Below are 17,584 nucleotides of genomic sequence, written 5' to 3'. Positions count from 1 at the left end.
TCGCTTTTTCTTTTTTGGACGAGAGCGGCGTGGGGGGGGGCAGGAAATAGGGAGAAAGAGGGTCCATCGGCTGGTGGTGATAACTATAGTATGGGTAATGATGGGTAATGTGAATCCTAAGGGAGGTATGTGGAGGGGGGGATTTTTAGGGTTATCATGAGCGTTGCTGGTGACGAGAGAGGCCCCATAGAACATGGGAATCATGAGGGATAATCAGGTGAACTCCATTCTTCTACGTTGAATCATCTCTGTCTTCTGCTCTTTTCGTTCTCAATGCCCGGACCCTGTGCCAGCAAGTCGCGCATACCTATCTATGGGGAAACGCATCCCCTCGATCCTGTGGTGGCCTTTTTGTTTCCCTTGTTGCCGCGGTCAATGTCCGACCGCTCTGACCCCCCGGCGAGCCGGATCGGGTGCCCCTCGGTGTTGAAGACGAACTCGTTGGTGTGGTCCGCCTTGACTTGCCAGGGAGCCTCCTCGGCGTGGATCAGGTAGCTATACTTGAGCACCTCGGCAAACCAGAAGCTCTCCTGAAAGTCGGAGAACCCGCCCCCATCCGGCCGGTTCACATCGCGGATGGCGGAGAAGCCGCTGCCGACCCGGCACGTTGCGTTGATGCGCAGGAACGCCTCCCACGCCCATCCCTGGTACTTTTTGTCGCCGGTGGCGCGGTACGCGTGGTAGTAGCTCTCGATCACCTCGGGGCGAAGGGCGTAGCGGCCGTCGAGGATCCAGAAGCCGGACGTGTTGTAGAAGGCGGCTTGCTCGCGAGGCGGAGGCCGGTTGTTGGGCGCGTCGGGCGGCAGCGAGGCATCCTGCCAGGCGAAGGTCTCGGGCCCGATGCCCGTCGCCGTCGCCTCGTACGTCGCGCGGCAGCCATCGACCAGCTCCAGGCCGAAGCGCACGAATCGCGGCTCGTCGAGCACCAGCCCGCCCAGGATGAAGTTGCCGCCATGGAAGCAGGCGAGGTGCCCCGAGGCGAAGCGCAGCTCGGGGCCGTGCCACCCGGCAAGGAAGGTCAGGTCCGGGCGGGCCGCGGGGTGAGAGACGAGGTGGCGCATCGACGAGTCGGCGGCGGCCCGCCACCGTTCTGCGTACCCGCCGAACCGGGCCCGGTCGTACAAGCGCATCTTGATGAGGTACTCGTAAAAGCTGTCGGTGCCGCCTCCCCACCCTCCGTTGCCGTCGACAAAGAGCCCGTCGGCAATGCGCAGCTCGGTGCCCAGCAGACCCGGGAACGGCTCGGCCGCCCCGGCGGGTTCCGGGCGCAGGAGGATCGCCTCGGCACGCTGCGCCAGCTCGGCGTACTCGCTGTCCCCCGTCAGGTCCGCCAGCCGCGTCCACTCGAGCACGAGCGTTCCGGCCGTCGCGATGCCGTTCACCGTTGAGCCGGCCTTGCGCGGGGGGCCGAACCGGAGCATGTTGTCGGGCACCCCGCTGGGCGTGTCGAAGGCCACCTTGAGATTGTCGGCGAGCCACCGCGCCTGGTTCAAGATCGTGCCCACGTGCGGCCTGCGTTGCTCGGCTTCTTTGTGGAAGCAAGGGCTGGTAAGAAGGTCGTACGCTGCAGGGCGAGAGGTCAGCGGAAACGAGAGCAAGTCCGCAAAAGTGCCGGCAGGGATTCGCATATCCCATACCCGAGAGAAGACCTCCGAGGTATCGGATGGTCGTTTCGAACAGCGAAACAACGTCCGCGGTCCTGTCAAAGTCGATCTTTGGAATGTAGTCGAGAATCTGGTCAACAATGCCCCATTCTCCCATGACGAGGGCGGTGCTGAGGGCGTCCACGGCGCTGGCGGCCCACCCGTTGCGGTCGTCGGCGTACCCGTTGGACACAGGTCGCAGCGAGTCGTGGGGGAAGGCGTGCTGGTAGTAGCCATCCCAAGACACGCGAAAGACCTCCCGAACGGCCTCTGCCCGGTCTCGATCGGAGAAGTACCGTGGCGACAGCCAGGTAGGGTGCTGAGGAAGAGCGGCAGCCCCTGAACACTGACCGGACGTGAGGAGGATACCCGCGGCGATCCGGACAAGGGAGAAAGAGGCCATGGAGGGGGGTTCTGGTGCGGCGAGCGAAGAATGGCGAGCGAGATGAGCACGATCCAAACAGCGTAACAACAGACGTTGAGTAAACAGGCCGGGAGACACGGGGGGAGGGTCCCAAGTCGTGGGAGAAGGGTGTATAGAAATAGCAAACGCAACGGCTTGGTCTGTTGTCCTGGATACCGGGCGGGTACCAGAGAATCTTGCTGTGAGCATGATATGCGTTCAACTACAAAGCCAAGACAGCTCGGCAAGTATCAGCCCTTGGTTGTCTTCATGGATATTCCATGACACCATGCCTGCCAGAGGGAGGCATCGGACGCCGGGCTGCGGAGGAAGGTGACCTGCAACACGAACGCACAGCTCCCCTTCATTATCTGTTGGCTATTTTCTCTCTGTACAGGTAGAGTATATTGCCCTTTGGGATTTGCCCCCGTACAATCACCGCCTAAGGTGCCTAGCTAGGTCCGTGAACGGTTGGAAGTAGGAGAACAAGCTGGGACGTTCTCATGTTTTTGATCATGGCAGCAGTGAGCTGGCCGTTGATCCCCCGACAAAGCGGGGAAACAACCTAAACCATCGAAAATAACAAACAGCATCAAACGTCACCATCTGATCGGGGTTGGGTGTATACTATCCGACGGTTGTCGAGAACCATACCCTGAAAACAGCAGACAGGACGGATAAGCAAAGGTTTGTTCAGGCATCTGAATCCTCGAGGAGGGAGGAACATGTCAGACGGTCAACCAACTCCAATGTTCTAATTATCGACACCACGGTAACCAGTTGTGGGTATACCGTGGATTTCTGAGGAAGCTAGTTACCTTGGCTAGGGGAGGGGGTTCTGAAGATTAACAATGCCGTGTTGATGGTCCTGTGTTTGGGCTTGCCCCTGGTTGATATGGGAACATGATTGGCCGACTGGCTCCAACAACCACCCCCCCCTCCCCCCTAATGGAGTAGAAAGCGGGTCTGTGAGGAAGACAGCGTGAACGTGGTGTAAGTGATAGTTATGCCCTGTTTTCCGATTCCTTCGGTGCTCGCTCGCTCGGGCTTGCGTGAGCCCCCGAAAGATTCCAGGGAAGCTCGAGCGATTGCTCACTTTACCCATCTCCCTCTCCCTCTCTCCCTTTTGCGCCATCAGAACTGAGGGAGACCCGAAAGGCCGTCGTCGGGTCTGCCAACGATTCCTTCTTCCCCACGAGGCATCTGTGCCCATCCGCCATGACGGCGACAACGTACGCATCCGGCCCTACGTGGCTTGCGGGGTGGTCGGGGCCTTGCACTTGCCGGCGTGTGAGACCGTTGCGCTGAGCAAGGCAGGCCGCCGGTACAACGTTGCGCATGCCGCTCTGCTTGAACGTGGCGATGCGTGGCGCGGCCCAAGATGCCTCGGGTGTAGGCAGCGAACCGTATCCGTCCTTCGTGAGCCCCTCACCCGTTGTTCCTCAGCCTTGCCAATGCCGCCGCCACCCCTTCGCTCAATGCTTCATGCCCTCTCACCGCCGAGCGGGCACCACCCCCGCTGCTACCGGCTCCCGCCGCTGCGGGTGTCCCCCGAGAAGGCGTTGGCTGGCTTGGCCTGCCACTTGACGTGCCCTCCACCTCGGCAGCCGTAATGAGCGCATTCTCGGCGTCTTCTTCCCGGCTCGTGCTTGTTGCAGCACCTTGGGATGCAGAGGAAGAAAGACCCCGGCCGGCCTGTGCCTGGCTCTGCTTCCTCGGCCTCTTCCTCACGCGAAACGGCTCCTCCACGGCCTTGCACCACGCGCGGACCTTCTTCTCTCCCCAGCCGCTCACGGCGGAGATCTGGTCCGGGGTAGCGTTCACCGCGCGGCGCAGGCTGCCGAAGGAGCTGACCAGCGCCACGGCGTCGGCCTTGTTGATGTTCCTGGGCGCCGTCACAAACCCCACCAGCCGCTCGGCATACCCCTCGGCCTGCTGCCCTCGGATGGCCGCGAACCCGGCGTGCTCGTAGGCCTTGTACAGCTCCAGGTACCGCGCCGCCTCCGCCGCGGACCAGGCCAGCACCACCGTGACGCCGTTGATGAGCGACGTCTTGGACAGCTCCCGCAGCGAGTCCTCGTGGTTCGGTACGTCGACCAGCGTGAGCAGCACGCGCAGGTTGTACCGCCCCTGCAGGTTGCGGATGCGCGTGTAGATGTACTCTGGGTGCAACCGGTGGTACTTGAGGCTCAAGAACAGCGCGCACGTCGTCGAGCCCAGGCCGTAGTCGGCGGGTATGTCGCTGTACTCCCAGGGCACGGACTTGAGGCAGGCCAGGACCGGGTTGCCCTTCTGTCGTGGCGAGACGAGAATGGAGGAGCCTGAGCCCCGGCCGCCGCCGCCGGCGGGGGGGAGCGCCTGGGGGGTGGGTTGGACGGGCTTGGCGGGTCCGGCTGCCGATGGGTTGTTTGCGGGTGGTGGTGGCGGCGGCGGGCGATCGAGCCGTTGTGGTACGGGCTGCTGGAGAGGCTGGACGCGAGGCGCGGGCCGTGGTGGCGGAGGAAGAGGCCGTTGCTGGCGCGCAGAGTTCGCATGGGCATCCGCAAGAGCGGTTAGGATATCGTCGGCGTCGCCGTACTCGTCATCGTCCATGCTTTCGCCGTTTCCCCACCCCCGCTGTTGCTTCTGATGGCCTGGTGTGCACGGTGTGATGTGAGAGGACGAAGCTGGGGAAAGCCTCGGAGGAGTGGAGTGCGTTGGGTCGGTATTAGAGCCGCGGTCAGTGCTCGGCCCCGAGTCGGATTCCGGCTTGGCTGACCTTGCGTCTCCGCTTTTCCAACGCTTGGCCATGTCCTTGCCAAGACATCTGATGTGCACCACCCGGGCCCGTCCGTGTCATTGTGGGGCCGCTTCCGGCGCGCGCCGATCTGCCGCGCAGTCGTGGAATGCGGAAGCGGGGGCGGGAGAAGGGAGGCGAATCGTCGGCTTCTACCACGCAGAAAAGTAAAAGCACAGAGCATCAACGCCAAGCGGAACCCTGCCTGAAAGCCAGCCCGTTGGGACTGTGCTGCTGCCTCGTGCACGCACACCACCAACAGGGTACCTAGGTAAGGAAACAAAGCTGATGATGTAGGTAGGGTATTCTAGCGTAAAGGCACTTGTATACTTCATGCTTCATAGCTTCGTGTAGGCGCTACCGGTATCCAATCTCCTCTAAAGTCACATCATCATCATCAAGGTATCTTGAGCAAATCATTACTCCATGTCATAACCCGTGTCCACCCCCCGAAAAGTCCCCCATCGCCGCTCAGCCAGGTCCCAACCGTTGAACAAAACAAGAAGAATCAGAGTCAGAAGAAATTGCCACGCTCCCAATCCCCCGCCCCCACCCCCATGTCCTCCCCTTCCCCTCTTTCCCCCTCACAATGCTGATGCTGGCCCCCAGCCAGGACCATCTCCTCGTGGATCCTATACAGCGCCCTAAGCCACGTGTCCAGCATGGCCTCCGCGTCGGCCACCCTCTTGGTTTGCTCTCCCCTGCCCCCAGCACTGCCGGCCGAAGTGGCCATGTGGCTCCTCAACCGCACCATCTCGTCGCGCACGCGCTCGTAAGCTTCGATCATGAGCCAGACCTGCAGGGCGGACGTGCCCGTGGAGGCGGAAGCCGAGGTGGCGGAAGAAAGGGAGGGCGAGGCCGGCCGGGACTGGGCGGAGGAGAAGGACAGCGAAGAGGCGGACGTGGTGGTCGACGAGGAGGATACGTCGGCTGGGCCGAGGCCGCGTCGGTGGCCCAGGAGTCGCCGCTGCCAGCCCTGTCGTTGGCGCTGATGGTCGTCGCGACGCATGGCCGCCGAGAGCTCGCGCGTGAGAAGGTCGAGGCAGATTTGGAGGCTGACGTTTTCGGGCGTGTCGCTGACGCCCTGCTCGCCCGGAAGGCTGCGGCTCGGCCCGAATATGTCCTCGCGTGGCGCATCCGGGGTGCCAGGAGCAGGAACGGCGGCAGTAGCAGCAGCAGCAGCAGCAGCAGCAGGAGGAGGAGGAGGAGGAGGAGCGGGGGCAGGGGGGACGAGAGGATGCCGCGGCGGAGGAGCCCGGTTTCTCGGCGCCGCCTCCGCACCCACCGTGGCCGATCGGGCCCTGAACACCCGCTGCGGGAGCGGGTGGAACTGCCGCATCGGTGCCGACGGCGGCGGCGATTCCTGCAGCAACACCGGGCCGGGTCCTGATTCGAACGAGACCGGCTTGAAGTAGAACGCCCCGTCCGAGACGGCGCTTGCCGGGGCCGAGGCGGCGGCCGGCCGGGCGAATGGCTCGCCGTTGTCGTCGTCGTCAAGGCCACCCGTTACGATTCGCAACGTCGGAACATGACCGCCGCGGCCACCCAAAGTACCGGCAACGCTGGCGACGCTGTTGTGGGGATCGCTCGTGGGCGGGGGGTGGCTGGCATGGTGGTTGTCGGCCTGTTGGCCGCTGTGCCGATGAGGATGAAGACAGCGATGGCGATCCTGGTTGGCTTCGTGGCGGGGGCTTTGCGACGGGGAAGCGTGGTCTGGCCCGTGGCCATGCCGCGAGCTTACGCTCGGCGGTGGCGTTGGTGGTAGGGGGCGATTGAGATAGTCGGCGCACTCCTCGTCTGCTGGCTTGTGAAGCGAGCGCGACTTCTTCTGGCCCTCCGGGCTACCTGCAGGTTCCACAGCCGACCGCGAATCGGCCACGGCCTGGTACTGATCGGCGATGAGATCCACGCTCGACGCCCGCTCGCGCTCGCTACGATGGCTATCGTTGGTGCTGCGACACTGGGCGCTGCCGCTGCCGCTGCCGCTGCTGCCGCCGCTGACGCTGCGGTTCTCGAGTTGTCCGATCTCGTAGACGGGAGTCTTTGGGCGGGTGCGTCGCAATCTGATCGCTCCGGTTGTGCTTGGAGGCTCAGAATCATATGACGCCGGCTCTTGCGGGGGCAGCTTTGGTCGGGACGGTAAGGCTTGGGCCTCGGGGGAAACATAGGTGTCGGGCTTCGGGACAGTCGGTATCGGGGGAATTTCTGCATGGCTTTCGTCTTGTTCCTGATCCCCCTTCCCAAGCCACATGGCCCTGGTGCCCTTCGGCGTCGGCGGGCACGACTTGGCGGATAGCGTACGAAACAACGAAGGCCTGCGGCTTGGCGACGGTCGTGGCTCGTTGGGCATCGTCGATAGGATGCCGTCTGGCTTATCGGACGGTGCGGCCTTCCGTAGTTTCCTCCGCACGCTCGGCGTCTTGCCAAACGAGGTGGTCCGCTGATGTTGATGGTCCATGATGTCCAAGGGAACCGCCTTGGCGTTGTCGTCTCATTCAAAGGGAGGGGAAGGCTTGAAGAAACCAAGAAGCCAACACAAGGAATCCAACATAAAGCCTCATTGGAAGGGAATGTGGATGATATAAAAGACCGGGCTCTGTGGTTGAGTCCTGCTTGGACAACATGGGCTTGCCTGCTCCAAAGCGATCGTCAAGTTGCCCCCTTGGGGATTCTCCACCCATTATTACTTCGTACAAGTGGGCGACCCCGACATCCGACTCGGACTCTCCCTGCGGTTCGCCCACTTCGAACGCCGTCGCAGCGCCGGCGGGCGACGTGAGGGCAGGGTAAGGAGGCTTCATCGGCACAGCCCTGACAGGCATGTCCTAGCGCCTTTGCGGCACTCTTGAGTCGTAAAAGAGTCTGTTCCTCAGCCACAACGGAGTAGACGGCCAGGGGTGAACCTTGCTGCGGCCCAGGCAAAGGTACAGGAACCATCCAAAGAAAGCCTTGGCTCGTCAGAGCTGGAGATCTCGAACGTCAGGCCAGCACCTCCGGGGGTAGTTATCCTCGAAGAACGGCAAATAGCGCCCAACTCTCACGTGGTTCCCACCTACCGAGCTCGAGACCATGGCAAATCGCTTGGCGTGGCCCAGAGTGAGCTGTTTCTGAATCAGCAACATCTCCAGAATCGCTCCAAGCCCCGAACTTGTAGGGATCCTCATCCATCGTATTTCCCTGCAGGGCTTCAAGAAAGGGAAAGAATAAGACAGCTCTGCAATGCGTATGTTCTGGAAACTTTCCATCGCGAGCCTGCACTGCGCAGGACCCCCCGGCCTATATCTTCTCGCCCTCCAAGATGGGCCTTGCTTCTTCAGTCCTCCACCAGCTCCCCTCGCCGCCAGGGTACTCGTACCGATCCATGCTCTCCGGCTTCATCTCGACGCTGTACCCCGGCTCTGTCGGCGTCTGGTAGAAGCCCTCCTTGATGACGGCCGGATGCACAAAGTGCTCGTGCAAGTGATCGACATACTCCAGCAGTGAGCGCTTGCCGCCCACCACCACGTAGTCAATGGTGCTTAGGTGCTGCGTGTACTCGGGCAGACCCACGCCGCCCGAGTGCGGCACAACCGGCACGCCGAACTTCTTGGCCATCAGCAACACGGCGAGCACCTCGTTGACGCCTCCCAGGCGGCACGCGTCGATCTGGCACACGTCAATAGCCCCCGCGGCCAGCAGCTGCTTGAAGACGACGCGGTTCTGGCACATCTCCCCGGTCGCAACCCCGATCCCGTAAGGCTTGAGAGCGTCGCGCACCGCCTTGTGCCCCAGCACATCGTCGGGCGACGTCGGCTCTTCAATGAACCACGGCTTGAACTCGGCCAGCTGCTTCATGTGCTCAATAGCTTCAGGTACCGACCACACCTGATTGGCATCCACCATGAGCACGTTCCCCCGGTCGTAACCGATGACGTCGCGCGCGATGGCGAGCCGTCGCCGGTCGTCGGCCACGCTGCCCCCGACCTTGAGCTTGAAGTACCGGTACCCCTTGGCAAGCGTTTCTTGCAGCAGGGCGCGCATCTTGTCCTCGTCGTAGCCGAGCCAGCCAGCGCTGGTGGTGTAGGCGGTCACGGCGCGGTTGTTCTCGGCATCACGGATGCGCTCGGCCTTCCCGGGCTCGACCTCCTTGAGCATGGCCAGGGCTTCCTCGGGCGTCACGGCGTCGGTTATGTAGCGGAAGTCGATGCAATCGACGAGCTGCTCAGGGGTCATGTCGGCGACGACCCGCCACACAGGCTTGCCGAGGACTTTGGCCCAGAGATCCCAGAGGGCGTTGACGACAGCGCCGAGGGCGAGATGGATGACGCCCTTTTCCGGGCCGATCCATCGAAGTTGCGAGTCGTTGACGAGGTGCCGCCACGTCTTGCCCCAGCGGGCGACGAGGCTGGAGAGCGTCCGGCCTTGGATGCGCTCCGCCACATGGTTGATGGCCGCGCAGACAAGGTCATTTCCACGACCGATGGTGAAAGTCTTGAGCTGGTCAGCGTGATTCTGCCCCGCGCATCCATCCACGCTCGGGAGAAAAAGCACGCACCATGCCATGGCCCGTGTAAGCCGAGTCGGTCTTGACAATGCAGTAGGCGGCCGAGTAGTCGCAGGCTACATTCATAGCATCTGACCCTGTCTTGTCCAGAGAGGTGGGGAAGCGGACATCGCGTGTGGTCCATCCAGTGATGGTGATCTCTGCCATGGCTGCCATCAGGGCCGAGGCCGCCGAAATGATTCTTGGGACGAGCGACGAGGTGAAATGAGAGACCAACAACAGGGCAGTGTATTTATTCCAGACTAGGTCAAAGTATAGAAACAAATATTCAAGTATCGGGCAGGAACCCATGGGCTCATCTTGTCTCCTTCGTGTCTGCGAGCCCGATGCCGGCAGCGGGGGACATGGCGGGGCTGCGGTGATCGGCTCCGAACCGTCGCTGTTGACGTGATGCAAACGACATGCTCAGATAGGCCCACTGTTTTCAACCTTGCCATCTCCGAATGACTGGAAGCCCAACAATGATCAGGACCAAGAGACCACTGAGCTCGGAACGTCCGCGAATGTTGACGAGTTGTTATTATCGACAACGTCTAATGTCTCGACAGCTCCAAGAAAGCAAACGCCTTGATAAATCCCAGGAGATTCCAGGTGCTGAATGAGCAAGGAAAACCAAAACCCAAGAAGCCCCTATATAAACAAACACGGACGAAAAAAATGAGATATGGAAAAGAATGGGAAAAGGAAAAAAAATTATCAAAAGGATAAGCACTTAGCTGCGACTCGTTTCGATCGAGTGACCTCCGGGTTATGAGCCCGGCGCTCTTCCCCTGAGCTACGCAGCTTTCTTATTGGTTGGTGATTGTTAGGCATCGGATCCCACAATAAGAGGCAGGAAGCGAGGGATAGCATCGACCCGCCTCCGTTGCTCGCTTGTCCGTGGGATACACTCTTTCATAGGCTACGCCTGCTCGCGGACAGTCGATGTGCGAATACCTGGCGAGCTTTATTGATGCCAATTTTGCTGTGTTCGAGGTGTGTCACCCAAGTTGGGTGGCTCGGCGATTCGCAACCTAAGACGCCGCCAAACCGACTGCATCCACCAAAGGCAACCTGCCAGCCCCACTTCTAGCCTATGACCTCTGCATGGCCGGGGCTGGTAACGTCACGGATTACGGAACGCGACGCGACGCGGTACGGCCATTTATAGTACTTTGACCATTCCACGGTCCACCCGCTGCATCGCATCGGCTTTCCACCACCACAACCACCAACACTGCAGCACCATGTCTTCTGACGACGAAATCTACGACGGTCCGACCATCGACCCGTACGAGGTCCTCGGCGTTGAGCCCACGGCCACCCCTGATCAGATCAAGTCTGCGTATCGCAAAGCGGCGCTCAAAACCCATCCCGACAAAGTCCCCGAAGACAAGAAGGACGAAGCCAAGGAGAAGTTCCAGCAAGTCGCCTTCGCCTACGCAGTTCTCTCCGACCCCGCCCGGCGCAAACGCTACGACGAAACCGGTTCCACCTCCGAGGCGGTCGTCGACAATGACGGATTCAGCTGGTCCGACTTCTACCGCGCGCAGTACGAGAACGCGATCTCCGAGGAGGCGATCAAGCAGTTTGCGGCACAGTACAAGGGGTCTGACGAAGAGCGCGCCGATGTGTTGGCGGCGTACGAGGAGCACGAGGGCGACATGGATGGGGTGTACGAGGAGGTGATGCTCAGCAACGTCCTCGAGGACGACGAGCGGTTCCGCGCCATCATCGACGCCGCCATCGCCTCCGGGGAGGTCCAGCGGTTCGACAAGTACGCCAAGGAGACCAAGAAGACGCGCCAGGCAAGAGCCAAGGCAGCAAAGAAGGAGGCACAGGAAGCCGAGGAGCTGGCCAAGGAGCTCGGAGTCTACGACAAGTTGCGCGGCGGCGGGAAGAAGAGCAAGAAGGACGCCGAGGCGGACTTGGCGGCCTTGATTCAGAGGAACCAGGCGAAGCGGGCCAGCGCGCTGGATATGCTGGCTGAAAAATACGGCGCCGTACCCAAGACGGCGGCGAAGGGCAAGAAAAGGGGCGCCAAGGCGATGGAGGAGCCGGACATTTCGGAAGAGCAGTTCCAGGCCATACAGGCGGAGATGATGAAGAAGAAGAAACGGAAATGAAGGCTGGGTTCAGCGGTCGCATGGATTGGAGGACAGGTTGGATTTGGTCAAGGTATGGGTAGCGTCAAGGAGGGGAGCAAGCAGGGTTGCATGGCGTTTAGGAGGACATCATTGGCATGGGATCCGGCACGGTTAGAGCACCTAGAGCAGCTTGGACTTATTTCTCCGTTGGCTTGTAACATGGTTTCTTGAGCTGACCATGAAGAATGCCCTGCCTTCCTTTCTCTGTTTCGTTGCAACCCTCTGTTGCCTTGTTGACCTCGTCAGCTGCCCTCATCGCGCCGACGGGCAAGTGACACATGCCGAGTTTCGCGGTACAAAAGGAAAATACTGAAGCGAAGTCGATTGTGGCCAAGCACAGATGCAACATTGCGATGGCCTCCGTCCATCCAATGTTTTATTTTCCACACAGTCTGTACATATATACTACTAAGACCCGGGGTAACGTGAGCTTCTGTCCCCACGTTTCTTGGAGCAACGCCAAATTTCTTGGCACCGGTTGCTGGAGGCCCGTTCGGTCGCTTTGTTCCGCTTTGGGGAAACAGTCAACACAACTCAACTTGGCCTGGAACCGCATCACGTCTCCAGGCACCCGCCTCCCCGTCCGTCGCAATCCGCCCGTGCCATCCCCATCGGCAACCAGACCTACCGATGTGGCCACATATCCCATCGCTGCAATGATTCCTGTCCTTGGCCACTGCCTATCACCACCACCGACGGCTGCAGGCTTCGTCACACGACCCAAAACATGCCATGACTGACGCGACCAAGCCCGAAGAAAACGTCTTCTACCCTCAGTACTGCTTCCGCCTGTCGCCGACCATCAACCGCTGGTGCCACCTGCGCATCTCCGACATCTGGGCACTACGTGCTCATCCGGGATTCCAGGGTGAGTGGAATCTCTAGCATTCCTTGGACAGAGGCGGGGCGGGGTCTGACAGGGCAATCATCACGCCGCGATAGGCCAGGATGTATACTACCACCTCAACCACCCCATCAAGTGGGTGCGCATCTCCGGCATCGTGGTCGCTGTCGACGAGCGTGAGATGCGCCACTTTTACACGGTCGACGACGGGAGCGGCGCGACGCTCGAGTGCGTCGTGAACCTGCCACCGAAAACACCCGATGTCTCATCGGCAACTGCACCAGCCCCGGAAAATGCAGCATCAACCTCCGCCGACAGCAGGCTCAGCAACGCCGCTGATACACGCTTCCCCGTCATCGACGCCCCCATCGATGTAGGCCACGTGCTGGACATCAAGGGCAGCGTAGGCACATTCCGGGGCAGCCGGCAGATCCGCGCCGAGAAGATCGCACATCTACATTCGACAGACCAAGAGGTGGCCTTCTGGGAGAAGTTGGTGCGGCTAAGGCGAGAGGTCCTGGACGTTCCTTGGGTGCTGGACCCCCGCGTCGTGAGAAGGTGCAGGAGGGAAGAGGAGGGGCGTGTTCGTGACCGTGGTGACGTCAGCCGCAGCAGGAGCCGTCACCTGAGCGCTACGGGTGAGCAGGATGCGGCGAGGACCGGCTTGGAAAGGAAGACGAAGCCCACGAGTTCTACCACCGTGGCAACGACACGGGAGCCTGAAAAGGCGGCAAAGTCTACGCAACCAAGGACAGGCTTGGAAAGGAGGAAGCTGGCAGAGACGACATCGAGATGGGCTGACTCGGAGAAAACCCCGATCCTCACAACTGGTTTGGAGAGAAGGACCAGGGCGCCGGCGACGACGACGACAACCACCACCACCACCACCACCACCACCACCACCACCAGACTTGGCCGGCCAGACCTGGAGAGGGGCAAACCGGAGGGACCGCGGGGCTGGGCTGGATCCGACAAGGCGGCATCGACCAGAACCGGCTTGGAAAGAAGGACCAGGGCAGCGACGACGACAACAGCCGGAGTCAACCGGACAGGGCTGGAAAAGGGCCAACGTGACGAGCAATCTGCATCTCCCATCGGCGAGAATAAACCAACGACCGGGCTTGGAAGGAAACCACTCGCCGAACGGCCGGCCCTGGTGACGGGACTCGAGAGGAAACGAACCGCCAAGCAGTTTACAAGGCTCGTCCCGGTGACGGGGACATATGATGCCCTCGGCCTGTGAAGTGGCTGGTCGCATCGTGCCCCGGCTTCTTGACTGGCGTTCCAGACCACAGTATTCTCGATGCATGTTTCAGCTCTGGCGGGGAAGCCCGCCAAGACTTTCTGCGAGGTTGGAGATAGCTGAACATCTGGAGCGCCTTTTTGGGGGGGTTGTCGCCATTGGCCTCCTCGTGCTATTCAGCTGCAGTACAGCATGGCTTGTTTCGGATTTAGGCCACGAATCGCCCTTGTCAGTTGCCATTACCTACAGTGGACGCGAATCGGCACTAAAATTAGTATGAGATATAGGGAAGAGGAAGGCTTTTCGGCTTGAGTCAAGTTTCACGGATCCACTCTTGAGACCTCGTGAAAGATCAGATACAACCTACGTGAGCAAACCTATCCAAGGTAGACCTTGCTGCTATGCATTCAGTTTGTCCATAGGAAGCTGTAAACACTCCCTATCCCTTTCATCGCATTGAGCTCTCGTCCGGATCCCATCACAAGATCCAGTTCCAGCCGCTCATGGTGGTCCGAAAGTCCACATCGCACTCAGACCCCGTCTTCCTCCTTGAGGGCATGGAAATGTGGGATGAGAAAGTGGTTGGTCAATGGCTTTCGGAATACGGCCCAAGCTCCACTTTGGGAAACCCGTTCGCAGCATTCCATGTAATTACCTTGAGCCGGACCAAGGTCAGGGACTTGGAGCATGGCATATTCCATGGCATCATCCCAGCCATCTCTTGACGAGCTGCCCTGCGTGCGCGAGACCCCGAGGAACCAACCGTCCATGATAAACCTCCCATTGACTTCCCTGGCTCGTCCGCTCCGTCCTTCTCTCGAACCGCTTCGACTCTGCCGCCAACCCTCTCTTTCGGACAGCTCGCCGGCTCCTCCAACCCTACCGTCGTACCCCACGCATTGGCCGGACATTCCTAGCTGTAGGTACAGACCGTCTTTGCATTCATTGCAAGACATCAAATTCCAATTCCTCAAGACACTTCCCCGACTGTGGATGCGAATTGTCCAGAAGGGTCTCGGACCCGCACTCTGGGGAGAGGACGTCAATGGGATCGTCAGGGCGCCTGCTGAAAACAGCAAAGCCCATCTCCCCGTCGACCTCCTCCAGGGTGAACGGCGGGCACGTATATGATCCAAACCGCTGCTGAACGGGAAGTCCCAAGCGGCCCTCATGGAGATCCCAGATGCGTTGTGGCGGCAAGGATGGCGCCGATGTGGAGTCTCGCAGTCATGTTGCTAACCTCGTTGAAGGTTGCGGCCCCGTTTGCCCTGAACCACAGCCAGGAGACCTTCGACCAACGTAGTCTCGACGGTCGTGGATTGTCGTGGTTGAGCGATCCTCCGCCTAGACACGTCCTCAACGCTCCAGCCCGAGTCATCACTAGCGTTGGTCCTTCTGAGACCGCCCAGATCCTCGTCGACAAGAAGATCCCCGCGAGCGGCTTCATCCACAGCGAGCTCGGCACCCTGGGACACGCCACCATCCCGCCGCTCCTGACGAGTCCCATTCCCGAGCCGAAGTCTCTGCTTCCAGCCCAACGCGTTGTCGTCAACCTCCAGCTGCATCCTCCCCCGCCCAGCATGGCATCTCCGGCCCAGGACATCTTCTCGGTGCCCATCTCGACGGACCCGCCCCCTGGCAACATCCAAAAGCGTCAAGACCACCCCGTTCCGAGAAAGGGCATCTCGCGGGACGGTCCGATCCAAACCAACAAGTTCTACGCCGGCTTTTTCCTCGCCAACCAAACATCTCCGTCCTTCCTCCACCCTTATTCCGTCGCCTGGCCCCGCGGCCAAGGTGCCTCGGGCACCTTCGGCCTGGCCATCTCCCACATCGAGGCCCATCAGCGCGTCTTGGGGCCTCCGAAACCCCATACCGGCGCCGCAAGCTACTTCATCAACCCCATCGGCATCCAGTCCGTCTGCCTGTCCGCCGCAGAGCTCGGGGGCGCCACCGAGCTTACCACGGAGTCCCCAACCGACTTCTCCGTGCAGGTCAGCCTACGCCCCAGCCCGGGAGCCAGACCCGCCGTGAGGTTCCCGCTGGTGCAGGGCGCGGGGTTTATCACGGCGCTGTACGAAGGCTCCCGCCCGCTGGTGCAGTCGGGGGTGTTCTTCCGCTCCCTCACCCGCGTATCGGCAGCGCCAAAGGCCGGGGTGGTCAAGTACCGCCTGCTGCTCGAGGATGGGACGACGTGGTTCCTCTACGCACGCCACACGTCCGGCAGCCCCCTGGATCTGGAGGTGGTCAATAACGGCCTGGCTCGCGCCAAACAGCCGTTTTCGGGCACCATCCAGGTGGCAAAAGCCCCCATCGACCCGGGTGGGGCTGAGAGGGTGTATGATCGGGCGTGCGGCACGTACGCCACGGGCGTGAAGTTGTCTGGGTCCGTCGACAAGTCGCGCGGGCGGTACACGTTCTCGTTCGAAAAGAAGGGGTTAGGGGGGGACCTGGTGATGTTTGCGCTGCCGCACCACCGGGCCTCGTTCGACGCTCCGACGCGGGAACGCATGACAGGCCTAAGGCTACAGACGACGACCAAGGGCATAGCGGTGGCGGTGGTGGCAGATTCGTGGATCATGGTCGAACCCGACCTTCCGGTGGGCATTGGGTTCCTGCCGTGGCTGCCGCAGAAGGGGACTGTGTCGGCCATCTCGGATAAGACCAGGGCGGCGATACGCGCGGTCGCGCAGCGGGAGATATCGCAGAACATTCTGGATCAGACGGACCAGGATTCAATGTATTTCAGCGGAAAGGTGAGCGGCAAAAACTGCCATCCAGGACCAGAAACGGAAGAGGCGTGCTGACCGGCCGTGTTTCTCCCTAGGCGCTGGCCAAGTTTGCTTGTCTCGTCCTGGCGATTAAGGAGCTGCTTAAGGACGCCGGACTGGCTCAGGCCGGGCTGGCGCAGCTCAAGACGGCCTTTGCGCGATTCAAGGACAACAAGCAAAAGTTCCCGCTGGTGTACGAAGGTGAGTTTTTTTCTTTTTTTTTTTTTTTTGGTCCCTAGCTTCGGTCGTCCGTATCTCACACTCGCAGGTGCCTGGGGCGGTGTCGTATCCTCGGCCTTGTATGCCACGGGCGATCCCTTCCGCGACTTTGGCAACGCGCACTACAACGACCACCACTTCCACTGGGGCTACTTCATCTACACCGCGGCCGTCATCGGCCGGCTCGATCCATCATGGATCCCCGGCAACAAAGCCTACGTCAACATGCTCGCTCGCGACGTGGCCAACCCCAGCCGGCGCGACACCCACTTCCCGCTCTGGCGCGCCTTCGACTGGTTCCATGGCCACAGCTGGGCACATGGCCTGTTTGATGCTTTGGACAGCAAGAACCAGGAATCCAGCTCCGAGGACACGATGCATACCTACGCGCTGAAGCTGTGGGGTTCCGTGACGGGCGATGCCAACCTCGAGGCTCGCTCCAATCTCATGCTGGCGGTCCAGGCCCGCAGCTTCGACTCCTACTACTACTACCGGAACGGAAACATCGTCGAGCCGCCGCAGTTTGTGGGCAACAGGGTCGCGGGGATCCTGTTCGAGAACAAGATCGATCACACGACCTTTTTCGGCGCCAACATCGAGTACATTCAAGGCATCCACATGCTGCCGTTGCTGCCGCACACGCCCTACGCGCGCCGCCCGGTCTTCGTCCGCGAGGAGTGGGACACGTACTTCAGCGGCGGCCGCGCCGAAGCCATCAACTCGGGCTGGAAGGGCATTTTGTTTGGGAATTATGCCACCATCGACCCTCGAGCGGCGTACAACTTCTTCAGCCGGCCGGGCTTCAACCCGGCGTGGCTTGATGGAGGCGCGAGTTTGACGTGGTATTTGTGTTATTCTGCAGGTGAGTTCATCTTGTCCTCTTTCTCCCTCTCCCTCGGCAGTGCTTTGTGAGCTAAGGTGCTGACACGTTTCGTAGCGCTCGCCGGTCTTTGAGATATCCAGCGGCTTGGATGAATGGATGCTTTCTTGGGTTTTTCTTTTCTTTCTTTCTTTTT

At 60.7% G+C, this 17,584-nt stretch overlaps 7 protein-coding genes and 1 non-coding gene across 8 annotated transcripts; 3 read left to right on the top strand and 5 right to left on the bottom strand.

Annotated features, from left to right (window-relative positions):
• Positions 1–311: 311 nt before the first annotated feature.
• Positions 312–2,046, bottom strand: VTJ83DRAFT_5578 (uncharacterized protein; the record flags this gene model as incomplete). The annotated part of the gene is made up of 3 exons (XM_071012193.1): positions 312–1,564; positions 1,638–1,913; positions 1,995–2,046. The coding sequence occupies 3 exons, from the start codon at positions 2,044–2,046 to the stop codon at positions 312–314; spliced, it is 1,581 nt and encodes a 526-aa protein (XP_070864953.1).
• A 1,428-nt stretch (positions 2,047–3,474) lies between these two features.
• VTJ83DRAFT_5577 (uncharacterized protein) lies at positions 3,475–4,638 on the bottom strand (the record flags this gene model as incomplete). Its single annotated transcript, XM_071012192.1, has 1 exon — positions 3,475–4,638. One exon carries the CDS (start codon positions 4,636–4,638, stop codon positions 3,475–3,477), a length of 1,164 nt encoding a protein of 387 aa, XP_070864952.1.
• Positions 4,639–5,336: 698 nt separating this feature from the next.
• On the bottom strand, positions 5,337–7,280 carry VTJ83DRAFT_5576 (uncharacterized protein; the record flags this gene model as incomplete). Its single annotated transcript, XM_071012191.1, has 1 exon — positions 5,337–7,280. One exon carries the CDS (start codon positions 7,278–7,280, stop codon positions 5,337–5,339), a length of 1,944 nt encoding a protein of 647 aa, XP_070864951.1.
• Positions 7,281–8,098: 818 nt separating this feature from the next.
• Positions 8,099–9,512, bottom strand: VTJ83DRAFT_5575 (uncharacterized protein; the record flags this gene model as incomplete). Its single annotated transcript, XM_071012190.1, has 2 exons — positions 8,099–9,292; positions 9,357–9,512. The coding sequence occupies 2 exons, from the start codon at positions 9,510–9,512 to the stop codon at positions 8,099–8,101; spliced, it is 1,350 nt and encodes a 449-aa protein (XP_070864950.1).
• Positions 9,513–10,078: 566 nt separating this feature from the next.
• Positions 10,079–10,150, bottom strand: VTJ83DRAFT_t117. The gene has a single exon. It is a non-coding gene; the product is annotated as a tRNA-Met (tRNA).
• Positions 10,151–10,591: 441 nt separating this feature from the next.
• On the top strand, positions 10,592–11,470 carry VTJ83DRAFT_5574 (uncharacterized protein; the record flags this gene model as incomplete). The annotated part of the gene is made up of 1 exon (XM_071012189.1): positions 10,592–11,470. One exon carries the CDS (start codon positions 10,592–10,594, stop codon positions 11,468–11,470), a length of 879 nt encoding a protein of 292 aa, XP_070864949.1.
• A 753-nt stretch (positions 11,471–12,223) lies between these two features.
• On the top strand, positions 12,224–13,578 carry VTJ83DRAFT_5573 (uncharacterized protein; the record flags this gene model as incomplete). Its single annotated transcript, XM_071012188.1, has 2 exons — positions 12,224–12,359; positions 12,434–13,578. 2 exons carry the CDS (start codon positions 12,224–12,226, stop codon positions 13,576–13,578), a joined length of 1,281 nt encoding a protein of 426 aa, XP_070864948.1.
• Positions 13,579–14,789: 1,211 nt separating this feature from the next.
• On the top strand, positions 14,790–17,522 carry VTJ83DRAFT_5572 (uncharacterized protein; the record flags this gene model as incomplete). Its single annotated transcript, XM_071012187.1, has 5 exons — positions 14,790–14,877; positions 14,947–16,334; positions 16,406–16,550; positions 16,618–17,430; positions 17,506–17,522. The coding sequence occupies 5 exons, from the start codon at positions 14,790–14,792 to the stop codon at positions 17,520–17,522; spliced, it is 2,451 nt and encodes an 816-aa protein (XP_070864947.1).
• Positions 17,523–17,584: the final 62 nt, after the last annotated feature.

The sequence above is a fragment of the Remersonia thermophila genome, chromosome 5, assembly GCF_042764415.1.
Source record: "Remersonia thermophila strain ATCC 22073 chromosome 5, whole genome shotgun sequence".
NCBI lineage: Eukaryota > Fungi > Ascomycota > Sordariomycetes > Sordariales > Chaetomiaceae > Remersonia > Remersonia thermophila.
The sequence above is the reverse complement of the archived record's forward strand: the minus strand, read 5'-3'. Positions and strand labels throughout refer to the sequence as shown.